Source organism: Bubalus bubalis, chromosome 23 (assembly GCF_019923935.1).
Source record: "Bubalus bubalis isolate 160015118507 breed Murrah chromosome 23, NDDB_SH_1, whole genome shotgun sequence".
NCBI classification, from domain to species: Eukaryota; Metazoa; Chordata; class Mammalia; order Artiodactyla; family Bovidae; genus Bubalus; species Bubalus bubalis.
The window spans coordinates 11599998-11614315 of record NC_059179.1 but is presented as its reverse complement, the minus strand read 5'-3'; the positions used below and the strand labels follow the sequence as shown (position 1 = coordinate 11614315).

Here is a 14318-nt window from a genome sequence, read left to right as displayed (position 1 = left end):
AAAGAGCCGTGGGTTCAGTCCCTGGGTCAAGAAGATGCCCTGGAGGAGGGCATGGCAACCCACTCCAGTATTTTTTCCTGGAGAATCCTACAGACAGAGGAGCCTGGCGGGCTACGGTCCATAGGGTCTCAAAGAGCCAGACGTGAATGAGTGACTGAGCATGCACGCACACACAGCATTAGTGGGCAGCATTCCTCAAATTATGAAAAACAGCAGGTATTGGGCCAAGGTTCAGAGATAATCATACAGAAGTTTTCCCATTGTTGTTGTAGGGTTACTTTGGAGCTGTCGGGGCACTGTTGGAACTGTTCAAAATGCCTGATGACCAGTAGAGATGAGCCATAGACATGGAGCAGCCCTCTGTGAGGACAGGGACGCAAGCTCTGCTGCTGGAGAGGGTGAGAGCCACTGGGACGGAAGCCAAGCCATTATGGCAGATGAACCTGCTGGATTTGTACATAATTTAAAATCCTTCTTGCTGATCTTTTACTCTTGGGTTTTGAGCTTATGATTCAAAATGGGGAATACAAGAGTTTTTTCTGTATACTGTATTTTTAAAAAAAGAAAAACATTTGTGCAGCGTGGCCAAACCTACCAATTTTATGCATTGACTCTGAAAAATTGAATGATGTTTAAAGAAGGACCTGAAATGTAAGTGCTGGTTATTTTTCTTCTGGGGTTTACTGATCAGTGTGATAATTTTTAATTTCATTTAGTAATGACTCTAGAAGATTTTACCTTGACATATTTTTCATGACGTTTCATGATTTGCTGTTGGTTTCAAATGAAACTACAAATCTGGCATGTTTTACTGTGAACACTATTTTGTTTGTTTGTTTACCTTTTTTTGGTCTCGTTTTTTCTGTTTGACTGTCTTATGGAAAAAGAGAATCCTTCCCCGTTTCTGTCCTCGGATGACTCCCCTCCCCCCACCCCCGCAACACATTCGTTCTTTAATGTCCTTGTTCATATTAATCAAGGTGCTGACCAACTCAATACAAAGTTAAGCACGAGATCTAAAGCTCTCAAAAGTGCCCTTGAAGAGAAAACTCTGAAGAAGTGTTCATGAATTTAGTGAGTCTAGCAAAAGTTGAAAATGATTAATATATGCAATTTTTTCATCACCCTTATGAATATAAAGTGTTGCATTGAATTTCTTTTATGTTAGGTTATAATGTTACATTGAAATGTTCTCTGATTAAATGTCCTCATCCATGCAGAGCATGTGAGTGGCAGCGAATCCTGTGCAAGATGCTGGAATTTACAGGGAAAGTCCTCCTGGTAGATAACTGTTCACACTGGGATGTTTAGGAGAAGTCATGGGTTGAGGTGTCATGTAGTAATATCTGTGTTTTGTACATGTACGTACCTAGGAGCTTTGTAACAATGCATCTTAAAAAATAACAAACTTTTTTATTTAAAATATTTTAGACTGAAAACTGTATTTCAATCCCACTTTCTAAAATTTTAAAAAAAAATTATGATACTGATCTATATATTTTTTTTCTGTTTGAAAGATATCATTGGGACTGATGGGTAACTTTAAAATGAGAGCTTTGTACAAATATTGAAACACATGAGATCTAATGATTTAGAACTAATTAATCTTTTGAATTGAGCATATTGTCGAAAGGGATTTTTGAAGGGCAATACCATTGTTCCATGATGAAACTTTCCTTCTTTGCCTTCTGGGCACCATCTTTAATTTCCATGTCTTCAAGTCTTGAAGAAGTTGATGTTAATGAAAGTATTCACTTGTCTGGTTGAAATAAAGCCTGTTTCTGTTGTGATTTGTTTTAGTGTATATGTCATTTTCATATCTTAACCTTTATGTCCATATTATCTGCTTTTGTATCATAAAATGAATATGTGTTATACTTTAGCTACTCTACATTTCATAATTTGAAGCTTTCACATAAGCTTGGTAAGGTCCAAAACACTCTGTCTTCAGTTAAAGCTGTGGTGTAGCCCTATGCAAGGATTTATTTTTTTAATGTAGCTTTATTGTTCTTACACAACTAACTCCTTATTCCCAAAAGATCACTATTATATTTGATAATTCTGAAAGAATTTCAAAATTTGGTCATCACAAAAACATTTGATCAACTTCCACCTGGCTGAAAAAAATTCCAGAAACTAAGATGTTTTTGAAAAAGGTAAGTGTGAAAACCCACATATCGCCTGTGAGAGTACCTGTTTCAGATTGTTCTCTTCTGCCATTCCTACTCTCATCCGTCAGGGAATAACACCCCTTGGATCATGGTTCTTCAAAAGAAATCAAGGCATGTTAGTGCAACTACACAATATTTAAATTATCTGGAATCACTTGATCTCTCATTACAAATGTATATAACATGGGTTTAGCTAAGGAAATAAATTACTCCATTATACAAATATCAGTTATATGTTGGCTACTTATAGCCAGTCTTTTCTTTTTTTTTTTAAACATTGAGGGAGTAGTACCCAGAGGAATTTTTTTACATTCACTTGAATAACAGACACTTTGGCTCAACATCATGAAGAAATTTGGCAAGACTAAGAATGCTGAAGCTGAAACTCCAGTACTTTGGCCACCTCATGTGAAGAGTTGACTCATTGGAAAAGACCCTGATGCTGGGAGGGATTGGTGGCAGGAGGAGAAGGGGACGACAGAGGATGAGATGGCTGGGTGGCATCACCGACTCAACAGACGTGAGTTTGAGTGAACTCCGGGAGTTGGTGATGGACAGGGAGGCCTGGTGTGCTGCGATTCATGGGGTCGCAAAGAGTCGGACACGACTGAGTGACTGAACTGAACTGAACTGAAGAATGCTTATCTTGAACTCCATGAAGTCAGGGTGACCAGAAGAAAGATCCACAGCAGGACATCTGGTTGTGAGACAGCTTCCATTTGAATCCAGCCTATCCACTGATGAGCTGTGTGGGCAAGTAGTTAACCCTCTCTTTAAACCCATTTTCTCATTCATATGTGTGCATATGTGTGCTAAGTCGCTTCAGTCGTGTCCAACTCTTTGTGACCCTATGGACCATAACCCACCAGGCTCCTCTGTCCATGGGATTCTCCAGGCAAGAATACTGAAGTGGGTTGCCATGCCCTCCTCCACAAGATCTTCCCAACTCATGGATCGAACCCCGCGTCTCTTATGTGTCCTGCATTAGCAGGCAGGTTCCTTACCACTAGCGCCACTTGGGAAGCTCTTTCTCACTTATAAAATGAGGCAGATAGTAGTTTTTACCTGTATACTTAAAAAGCTTAGCACAGAGGTTGATACACAGTATATACTTCATTAATGCTAGCTATGCTGGAAAAAAAAATAGATGTTTTTTTAAATGAACAGGTTAAATCAGTGATTTCTAAACTGGAATGTGGGGAACCCATTTTAGCATGAAAATACTACACAGGTCTCAATATGCTAGTCTACATCTACAGCCCACATCCACAATTCTGAAATCCCAAACTCTTAAAATTTATCTTGATAATTCATTTCACAGAAAAAGTTGACTTGAGCATTATTTATGACACTTTGGAGGTCTCTACACGTTGCAAAGAAATTAATGTGTTTGATTACGAGGTACTGCCCCAGACCCTACTGCTGCTGCTGCTGCTAAGTCGCTTCAGTCGTGTCCGACTCTGTGCAACCCCAGAGACCGCAGCCCACCAGGCTCCCCCGTCCCTGGGATTCTCCAGGCAAGAACACTGGAGTGGGTTGCCATTTCCTTCTCCAATGCATGAAAGTGAAAAGTGAAAGTGAAGTCGTTCAGTCAAGTCCGACTCCCAGCCACCTCATGGACTGCAGCCTACCAGGCTCCTCCATCCATGGGATTTTCCAGGCAACTGGAGTGGGGTGCCATTGCCTTCTCTGCCAGACCCCACTAAGGGTGTTAATTAAGTAGGGAAGCATTCTGAATTTGAAACACATCTGGTGCCAAGAGTTTCAGTAAAGGAATTGTGGAAATATTTACTTGTATTCTTCAGTTTATGTATTCTTCATCCATCTTTACCTGGATTCAGAGTCCCTTTGTTGAGAACCATTGTTACAGGTAATTTATACTTGACATCATTCAGTTGTACAAGGAATATTAAGAAGTTATTTTGTGCCAGGAAGGAGCACTGAGTAGACTAGGAGGAATAAGTTATAACCGATACTTGTCAAGTGCGGGAAAGACAGACGTCTTCAACCAACCATATAATTTCAGGTGTCATTCATTCATTCACAAATATGCACAGCAGTAAACAAAACTCAGACCCATCCTCAGAGAGCTTACATTCTGGAAGGGAAGACAGATAACATTACTAATCACATAATGTTATATCAGTACTACAAAGAGGAAAACGTAAGATAGAGGGGCCAGAGAGCGAGGTAATTCTGTTTAGAAAATGAAAAGGAGAAATGTCTTTGGTTAGGATGCTCAAAGACAACCTCTCTTAGGAGGTGATGCTGGAGCAGAGTTGAATAAAGTTGAGGGCACACCATGGAAATACCTGGGAGAAATTCTTTTACTCCTGGAAAATGTCAATGGAAGTGGTAAAGAACTGTAAGGAGGCCAGTGTGTCTGGGGTCAACAATGGGCAGAGTGGTGGGAAATGTAGTTCTAACAGTAGCCGTGGACTAAGTCCTGTTTGAAGTCCTCCAAGTGAGGGTAGAAAGCTGCACTTGAAGGAGACATTGGTCCTCTCTCCTGGAGGAGGGTACAAGAAAAGTTTTCACAGAGTCTTAACCAGCAAGCCCAGAGCAACGAGAGGACCAGGAGGGGAGGGCTGCCCAAGCAGAGAGCGCAGGGTGAGAGAAGCATTGAGGGGAGAAGAAGCCTTGCTTATTCAGGAAACTGGATGCTGTCTGCTTCAGCCGGGCTGTGGTTAGTGAGAGAGAAACCAGACACAGGAGAGAGGGCAACAGCCAGATTCTGAAAGGACTCGTCTGCATTAAGGATGTTGGTCTCTTCTGTAGTCAGTGTGGAGCCGTCAGCGAGTTTCAAGTAAAGTGAAACTAGAATTAATCTGGCTTCAAAGTGATAATAGAGCAAAATGTCCTATTAACATGAGTAAATCGGGTATTGTGCTTTTGAATACATACTATTCCATTATCGTGGTTACTTTATTTCCTCTACTATGCCAGACCTTGTGCAGGAGCTGCTTACTGCTACTGCTGCTAAGTCGCGTCAGTCGTGTCCGACTCTGTGCGACCCCATAGACAGCAGCCCACCAGGCTCCCCTGTCCCTGGGATTCTCCAGGCAAGAATACTGGAGTGGGTTGCCATTTCCTTCTCCAATGCATGAAAGTGAAAAGTGAAAGGGAAGTCACTCAGTCATGTCCGACTCTTAGCGACCCCATGGACTGCAGCCTACCAGGCTCCTCCGTCCATGGGGTTCTCCAGGAGCTGCTTAGTGGACCACATTTCTCTGTAACTAAGATGGTTATATAAACTCTTGAGCATTTTCCCACAGGACAAAGGCTACGACTCGTAGATACAATTCTGTTGTGGTTCTGTTTAGTAAGTGGGAAGGTTTCACCATCAGAGATTGCCATAAACTCCATTACTGGTAAGAACTGTTTAGAGAGAAGGCACTTTTCCTCCCAGTGATCAGAAGATGATCCTTCCAAATTTGTTGAAGAAGGTTTAATGAATGCACATTTTCTACAGGGTCTTCTAGGTACTCACTCATTCTATTTACTTTTGACTGAATGTCTATGATCCAGGAGGCACTGAGTAACATTTAGAATACATTCTTTTATGAATAAGACAACAAGGTTCCTCCTTTCATTTGGCTTCCATTCTGGTGAGGGAAAATTGACTTTAAGCAGAGACCAATAAATAAATGAAAAAACAATCAGATACAGGGTGATATAATAGGAAAGAAAAAGACTTCCTTTAGTCAGATGGGTATAGGGGTATGCTCAGTCGCTTCAGTCATGTCTGACTCTTTGTGACCTTACAGATGTAGCCTGCCAGGCTCCTCTGTCCTTAGGATTTCCCAGGAAAGAATACTAGAGTGGGTTGTCATGCCCTCCTCCAGAGGATCTTCCCAGCCCAGGGATCAAACCTGCGTTTCCTGTGTCTCCTGCACTGCGGGCAGATTCTTTACCCACTGAGTTGCCTGGAAAATCAGATGGACATGAAATACAAATATGATTAAGTTATGGCCTCAGCTTCTAAGGAATGCCAGTGAGTTCATCTTGCTTTCGTTCATTACCACCACCTCTATGAAAATGAAAGATATTTGGGGGAAGCAGTTTGATGGCTAACCCATTTCGTAAGCTTTGAGTATTTAATTTAGTTCACACATGTGTGAGCTTAGTTCTCTGACCAGGGCTTGAACCCACAACTCATGGAAGCGCGGAGTCTTAAGTACGGGACTACCATAGAATTGCCTCATCTCAGAGTCTCTTAAAAAGCTTCTTGAAAATTCAGAAATAAAATTTTAAGCAAGGATATATTATCAAATTTGAGAATGCTAATTTGAGACATTCAAAATATATGAAAATTAAACAATACATTTCTAAGTAATCAATAGGTCAAATAAGAATCACAAAGAAAACAGAAAATACACTGAAATGAATGAAAATTTCAACACAACATGCCAAAACTTTGTTGCATGCAGGTAAAGCAATGCTTAGGGAGAAATTTATAGCTATAAATATTACTTAACCATAAAAAGGAATGAAGTACTGGTATCTATTACAGCATGGATTAACCTTGAAACCACTATGCTAAGTGAAAGGGGCTAGTTTCAAGACTATCTGCCTTCAATGCAGGAGACCCAGTTTTGATCCCTGAGTCAGGAAGATCCCCTGGAGTAGGGCATGGTAACCCATTCCAGTATTCTCGCCTGGGCAATCCCATGGATAGAGGAGCTTGATGGGCTACAGTCCATGGGGTAGCAGAGTCGGACACAACTGAGAGATTAAACCATCACACAATATAGAGACAGAAAGTTAATTAGTGGTTTCCTAAGTCTAAGGATTTGGGAGAAATGAGTTCCTGCTCATTGTATGAGGTTTCTTTTTTGGTGACAAAAATGTTCTAAATTGATTGAAGTGATGCTTGTACAACTCAGAAATCACTGATTATACACTTTAAATAAATTAATTAAATGGTATGTGAATTATATTTCAGTACAGCTATTTTTCACAAATAAGTTACATTTGAAAGTTGAAAAAATCCTTTATATATAGCACAAAAGTGAAACTATGTACGTTAATTGGATATTCTTTATTTTAACCTATGGTGTCATTTCAATTTCATAAAATATTCTACTCATTTAAAGTGGGCCTTAGGAAGCATCACTACGAACAAAGCTAGTGGAGGTGATGGAATTCCAGCTGAGCTATTTCAAATCCTAAAACATGATGCTGTGAAAGTGCTGCACTCAGTATGCCAGCAAATTTGGAAAACTCAGCAGTTGCCACAGGACTGGGAAAAGTCAGTTTTCATTCCAATCTCAACGAAAGGCAATGCCAAGAATGTTCAAACTACTGCACAATTGCACTCATCTCACATGCTAGCAAAGTAATGCTCAAAATTCTCCAAGCTAGGCTTCAACAGTACATAAACTGAGAAATTCCAGATGTTCAAGCTGGATTTAGAAAAGGCAGAGGCACCAGAGATCAAATTGCCAACATCCGTTGGATCCTAGAAAAAGCAAGAGAACTGCAGAAAAATATCTTCTTCACTGACTACACTAAAGCCTTTGACTGTGTGGATCACAACAAGCTGTGAAAAATTATTTTAGAGATGGGAATACTAGACCACCTTACCTGCCTCCTGAGAAATCTGTATGCAGGTCAAGAAGCAACAGTTAGAACCGGACATGGAACAATGACTGGGTCCAAATTGGGAAAGGATTACGTCAAGGCTGTATATTTCACCCTGCTTATTTAACTTGTATGCAGAGTACATCATGCGAAATGCCAGACTGGATGATGCACAAGCTGGAATCAAGATTGCCAGGAGAAATATCAATAACCTCAGATATGCAGATGACACCACCCTTATGGTAGAAAGTGAAGAGGAACTAAAGAGCTTCTTGATGAAAGGGAAAGAGGAGAGTGGAAAAGCTGGCTTAAAACTCAACATTCAAAAAATGAAGATCATGGCATCTGGTCCCGTCACTTCCTGGCAAATAGATGGGGAAACAGTGGGAACAGCGATTGACTACTTTTCTGGGCTCCAAAATCACTGCAGATGGTGATTGCAGCCATGAAATTAAAAGACACTTGTTCCTTGGAAGAAAATCTATGACCAATCTAGACAGCATATTAAAAAGCAGAGACATTACTTTGCCAACAAAGGTCCATCTAGTCAAAGCTATGGTTTTTCCAGTAATTATGTATGGATGTGAGAGTTGGACCATAAAGAAAGCTGAGTGCCAAAGAATTGATACTTTTGAACTGTGGTGTTGAAGAAGACTCTTGAGAGTCCCTTGGACTGCAAGGAGATCCAACCAGTCTATCCTAAAGGAAATCAGTTCTGAATATTCATTGAAAGGACTGATGCTGAAGTTGAAGCTCCAATACTTTGGCCACCTGATACAAAGAACTGACTCATTGGAAAAGACTGTGATGCTGGAAAAGATTGAAGGCAGGAGGAGAAGGGGACGACAAAGGATGAGATGGTTGGATGGCATCACTGACTCAATAGACATGAGTTTGAGCAAGCTCCAGGAGTTGATGATGGACAGGGAAGACCTGGCATGGGGTTGCAAAGAGTTGGACTTGTACGTTCCTTGAATCCTCACATTTTCAGGCACAATAACCAAGTGCATTTAGTCAGATATCTATCACAGAGTTGATGTGGTAACAATAATAAATCATAAATGCCAGCAGCCTCAGTCCCAGTTTTCTCCATTTTCTTTTTTTTAACAAATGAATTTCTCTTTTAATTTTTGCTCTTACAGCTTAAGAAGAGTTTTAATTTTCCCCTTTGGTTGTAAAGCAACTAGAAAGAATTGGATCTTTTTAATATTAGACTTTTCCTTCTCTCTTTTCTTCCCTCTGCTTTCCCTCTGTTCATGAAATTTGCTGCTGCTATTCTAACCAGATTTGGCATCTAAAAAATTCTTGCCATTTGGCTGCCATAATGTGTCTAATGAATTATGTCTATTTTAGTATGTTCCATAGTGAGGCAGGTGGTACATTTCTTCTTCTGTATCTTTAAGAGATATGTAAATTGTAATTTTAAAAGAAAACTTAAATGTTGAAATAATTGCTTTTTCATTAACTACTCAAGTTAACTTACCCTGACTGGTTAATATTTTTTCATGGAATGTTCTGAGACTACATTTTCGAGCATTTATGTTGTGCGTACGTGCTTGTGTGTGTTTGTGTGTGTGTGTGTGTAGACGTGGTGCACTGGGAAAGAGATAAAGCCCAGTGTTAATCCTGCCAGTAATGCATCTGGAATGTATATTAGAACTATAGTTCACACAGAGTATATTTTTAAATTCAATACTTGAACAGTTTGTCAAATGTCACATTATTTTAAAAATAGGCCAAGAGTATTTTTGTATTAAGTTCCACAAGTGTGTGGGTTGAAATTAGGCAAGTTAAACGGGATCATGAATGTTAAACAGGAATATTTTTAAGCAGTCTCCTTTGGGGTTTGATTACTATTTATGTTGGAATTATAAATTTTGAAACAAGCAGTCACTCTTGTCTGTCTGTTCATGTGCCAGCATCAACATGGAATTTATCAAGTAGTTATTTATGCAATGTTTAGACAAGCAAAATGAGATGGAGAAGGAAGGCAATTATCTGCAGATCCTACCCACACAGCTTTCAGTGACAGCAGAGAAAATGGCTTGGTTGTTGAGAACAATTGAGTTTTGTTGACTGTACCCTGAATATTCAGTTAATTACACAATTCTTCCTGTGCTTTAGGCTGTGTTTCTACAGCCAATGACTGACCTCAGCTGTCCTGACCTCACAGCCTCGACCATGGTCATTAATTAACCATGACGACTACTCAGCAAAATCAGGCTGGAGGAATATCTGTGCATCACAAAGTTGGTCTCAGAGAACCTTAAGGACCATTTCATCTGTGGCATAATCTGTTTTCATGGCCATAGAGAAAGACATTGAATATGACCAAGATATAACTACCCTTTGATATAAAAAAAATCAACAACCTTTCTAAAATGGTATATGACATTAAGATTTGCTTTAAAAAAAAACACCAAATTGTGTCTAGTTTTTGGATGCCAAGCAAATTCCAAATATATTTGTATACAAACTTTAAGATTTATCAACTCATTATATAATGCTAACTACTGATTAATTATTGCTCATGTTTTTTTTTTCCCCCATGGTATAGTTTAATTATAGAACAAAGTATGAAATACCAGTCAGGAACAGTCTTTAAAAAGCAGCAAAAGTAGGCAACATAAAAGCCAGAGAATCTGAAAGGCATCTTCTTGGAGACACCAGGGAAAACATAATTTTTATATTCATTAATGACCAATTTCATTGAAAAATGAATTGGACATTATAGCCCTTATAAACGAAGCATAGGTTTATTTATACTCTGGATTAGTTTTTAATTTATCTTTAATTGGAGGATAATTGCTTTACAATTATCCAATTGCAATTTACAATTGCAATCCAATGTGTTGGATTCTGCCACACAACAGCGTGAATCGGCCACAGGTATACGTACGTCCCCTACCTCTTGGACCTCCCTCCCACCCCCATCCCATCCCCTCCTTCGAGGTTGTCACAGGGCATCAGGCTGAGCTCCCTGTGTCATACGCCTGCTAATGTTTTAATGTCAGCTTATTGATTCAGTACTGCAAAAGAGAATCTGGAAGCAATAATGGAGTCTTATATTTCAACTCAGGGGAAATTAGTTTTGATCGTTCAAGTGGTAAGTTGCAAAATTATGCTAAAAGCTTCACCCAAAGTAAGTATGAGGAGTGGAAATTACACTTTATGCTTTTATTCTCGTTTTTAATTCCTAAATAAATGTTGAACAACTGTTTAGGGAATATCAGTTAGGAAGGAGTCAATTTATTAGCCTGCTTTGAACTCTTTTGAACTCTCACAGTTTCTGACCTGGCCCTGGATGAAGAGGGAGAGATTGGGACAGGGATGACCTTTAACATTCTTCCAAACCTGCGTTTCTGATTCTAAGAATCAGACACTGAGCCTGCCCTTTATAAAGTTATCACTTTTATGAGAAAAAAAAGTATTAACACAGAAAAGAGTTCATAACAAGGACAGGTCTGAGGATTAAGCCATTCATGTGCCTGGCATTCCATGTACGTAACCTCCTTTAATGCACCCAGCATATGAACACGGTGGGCATTCCTGTCTCCACTTCACAGAAAAGATCAAGGCTTGGAGAGGTAAAGGAGCATACCCATGATCATGTACCAGTCATCAGGAATCTTGAAATGGCCTGGGAAAAATCAAGGTTTTCTCTGAGTTCAAATAATCCAGATATTTGCTTCCATTTTCCAAAAGGGATTGTATATAGCACAATGCCTGATTGTGTAACTCTCACTGCAATCTTTCATCTTATTGAAACTTCCTCATGCCCAGGCTCAGAATTCCACATGGGCTGATCTGAGGTCTCAGTTCCAGGGCTTTCCTTCTCTGTTATTCAGTTAACATTAACATTCCGCCCCGCGACCTTCTCTTTTTCTTTTCGTCATACTTCCACCACACTTTACACAAGCATTGATGCTAGACGTGTGCATCTAGAGCTCTCATAAAACGGAAAACAAGAAACTTACTGACTACATTTTTCTGAGGTTAAAATAATTTGTATTTCATCTGGTCCAAGAAGAAAAACTTGGGTCTACAAAGCACTGACTTGTCATTGTGAAGACTCATGCCAAAATTACTTTTGTAAAATGGAATAATTATTGACTTCTATATCAATTTCCTCTTTTATGATTTGAAATAAATTCTATTCTAGTCAATCCCTTACACTTTTTAGCTCTGATAGGACTTAGAAAACTTATATTTCTCATGAAACAGCTCATCTTGTGGTGATTTTTTAACCAGTTCAATTACTTTGAAAGAGAGGTATATAGAAATTTTGGTATTTGGCTTTTAGTATTTCTCATTAGATTTAAAATATTTAGTTTCAGCAAGTAAACCTTTTTTCAATAGCTAATATTTAAATGACATACTATTTTTGTCTTGATTATGATTTATATTAGAAAGACCTTATCTTCTAAATCCACTGCCATCCTTAAAGATAGTTAGAAGAGGAGTTCTTTACTGAGTTATTTTTATTCCTATTCAACATTTTTGTCCTTAGAAATGATGTAGGTCAAAGACAGTTTTCTTTTTTCAAGTGAAATCCTACATTCTCAGTAACAGCCCAGCATAATTACTAAAATAATTATATCATCTCAGACGTCAAGTGGTTTTTATAGAAGGAGATGCCCAGAATATAGAGTATCTTAAAGTGTGGTGTAGGCCAACATGCCTCAGAATAACCTGGAGGGTTTGCTTAACATGACTATTTGCAAGGGTGGGGAGGTTGCTTCTCAGGTGGCTTTAGTGGTAAAGAACCAGCCTGCCAATGCAGGAGATGTAAGAGACACAGGTTTGATCCCTGGGTTGGGAAGATCCCCTGGAGAAGGGTATAGCAACCTACTCCAGTATTCTTGCCTGGAGAATCCCATGGACAGAGAAGCCTAGCAGGCTACAGTCCATAGGGTCGCAAAGAGTCAGACATGACTGAAGCGACTTAGCACACACATATGCAGGACTATTTGCAGACCTCCCCCAGACTGCCTATGATTGAAGCTCTGGGACTGGGGTCCCAGAATGCATTAAAAAAGATCTTCTAATTGTTAAAAACCTAAAATTTGAGACTCCATTGTCTTAACAGTTATGTTACCACTAACATTAAACATCATATCCACACTTAAATGAGACTTCCTGATTTTCTGGCAGGTCATACCTAGTTGTAGGAAAGCAACATTGTTTGATGATCAACTACGGGTTAAATAAACCCAATTGCTGTCTATGTGTTAAAAATGATGGCACCACATGGATGTCAGTCCACCATGGCCACCACATAACAGCTGACAGCCTTCAAGACAACACACACAAATAGCACAGTTTAATAGTTGGGTTTTCAGCTGCTATTCCACTCCCACATTCTTCTAATACCTCCTTTGGTGTTTAGTTTTTAGGAAAGAAAGTCTCTTAGCTGGGCAGTTACTCCTCTTAAGATGGTCAGAGGTTCGTCTCGAATGAGACGCACTATCCTCACTCCAAGTATGGAAGCAACAAAAGACATCTTCATAAGGTCAGCCTGCCCTTACTTCTGCTGTCATCTCTGGTTACTAAATAAACACTTTGCATTGTCGAAGTGCTCTGCAAACACACTGGAAACTTTAAGGACAATTTGCACAGAAACTTAAAGATTTCATCTCTTCCCCCAAAGACCTTTATACTAACTGGCAGAGGCAACACTGTATAATTATTTCACACTGTGGGAAAACAGCAATTACACCTTTCAATCATGTAGTCTTTCTTCACCTAGGGCTCCTCCAAGTTTTCTCCAATAGCAACGACAACAATCTATGACAAAAAACTCAGTTTTCTAACAGCATGTTCATAGAGGTCTCCATGACAGAAGTTAGTAAATTCAACAAGTACTTATTAATCACCTCTCAAGAGCCTGGTGCTTGTCTTTGGTTCCCAGTCCCATCTCTGGGTTGGCAGAATCCAGTCTCTCTCATTATCTTGAAAAATGTCTTTGCATTTCCCTCTGTTGAGAAAATGAAAGTCATTATTACTTCCTTTTAAAACTTTTATTGAAGTATAGTTGATTCACAATGTTGTGTTAGTTTCAAGCGTACAGCAAAGTGAATCAGTTACACATATACATATATCCACTTTTTTTTTTAAGATTCTTTCCCATATAGACCATTACAGAGTACTGAGTAAAATCCCCTGTACTGTACAGCAGGTTCTTATTAGTTATCTATTTTATATATAGTAGTGTGTATATGTCAATCTCAACTTCCCAGTTTATCCCTTCAACCCTCATCAGTTCAGTTCAGTCGCTCAGTTGTGTCTGACTCTTTGCAACCCCATGAATCGCAGCACACCAGGCCTCCCTGTCCATCACCAACTCCCGGAGTTCACTCAGACTCACGTCCATCGAGTCCGTGATGCCATCCAGCCATCTCATCCTCTGTCGTCCCCTTCTCCTCCTGCCCCCAATCCCTCCCAGCATCAGAGTCTTTCCAATGAGTCAACTCTTCGCATGAGGTGGCCAAAGTACTGGAGTTTCAGCTTTAGCATCATTCCTTCCAAAGAAATCCCAGGGCTGATCTCCTTCTACTTCTGTTT

General features: G+C 39.6%; 1 protein-coding gene and 1 long non-coding RNA gene across 6 annotated transcripts in view; one reads left to right on the top strand and one right to left on the bottom strand.

The window, feature by feature from the left end:
• Positions 1-1790, top strand: part of PANK1 (pantothenate kinase 1) — a 104629-nt gene extending 102839 nt beyond the window's left edge. For all 5 annotated transcript variants that reach the window (XM_025274116.3, XM_025274115.3, XM_025274111.3 and 2 more), the window contains one exon: positions 273-1790. In XM_025274116.3, coding sequence (XP_025129901.1) covers positions 273-332 — 60 coding nt within the window. In that variant the 3' untranslated portion in view covers positions 333-1790. The remainder of the gene's footprint in view (positions 1-272) is intronic.
• The window catches only part of LOC112581614, a 33918-nt gene that overhangs the window by 2110 nt on the left and 17490 nt on the right, over positions 1-14318 (bottom strand). Inside the window, exon 2 of the long non-coding RNA XR_003106221.2 lies at positions 13631-13731. This is a non-coding gene — a long non-coding RNA (uncharacterized LOC112581614). The remainder of the gene's footprint in view (positions 1-13630; positions 13732-14318) is intronic.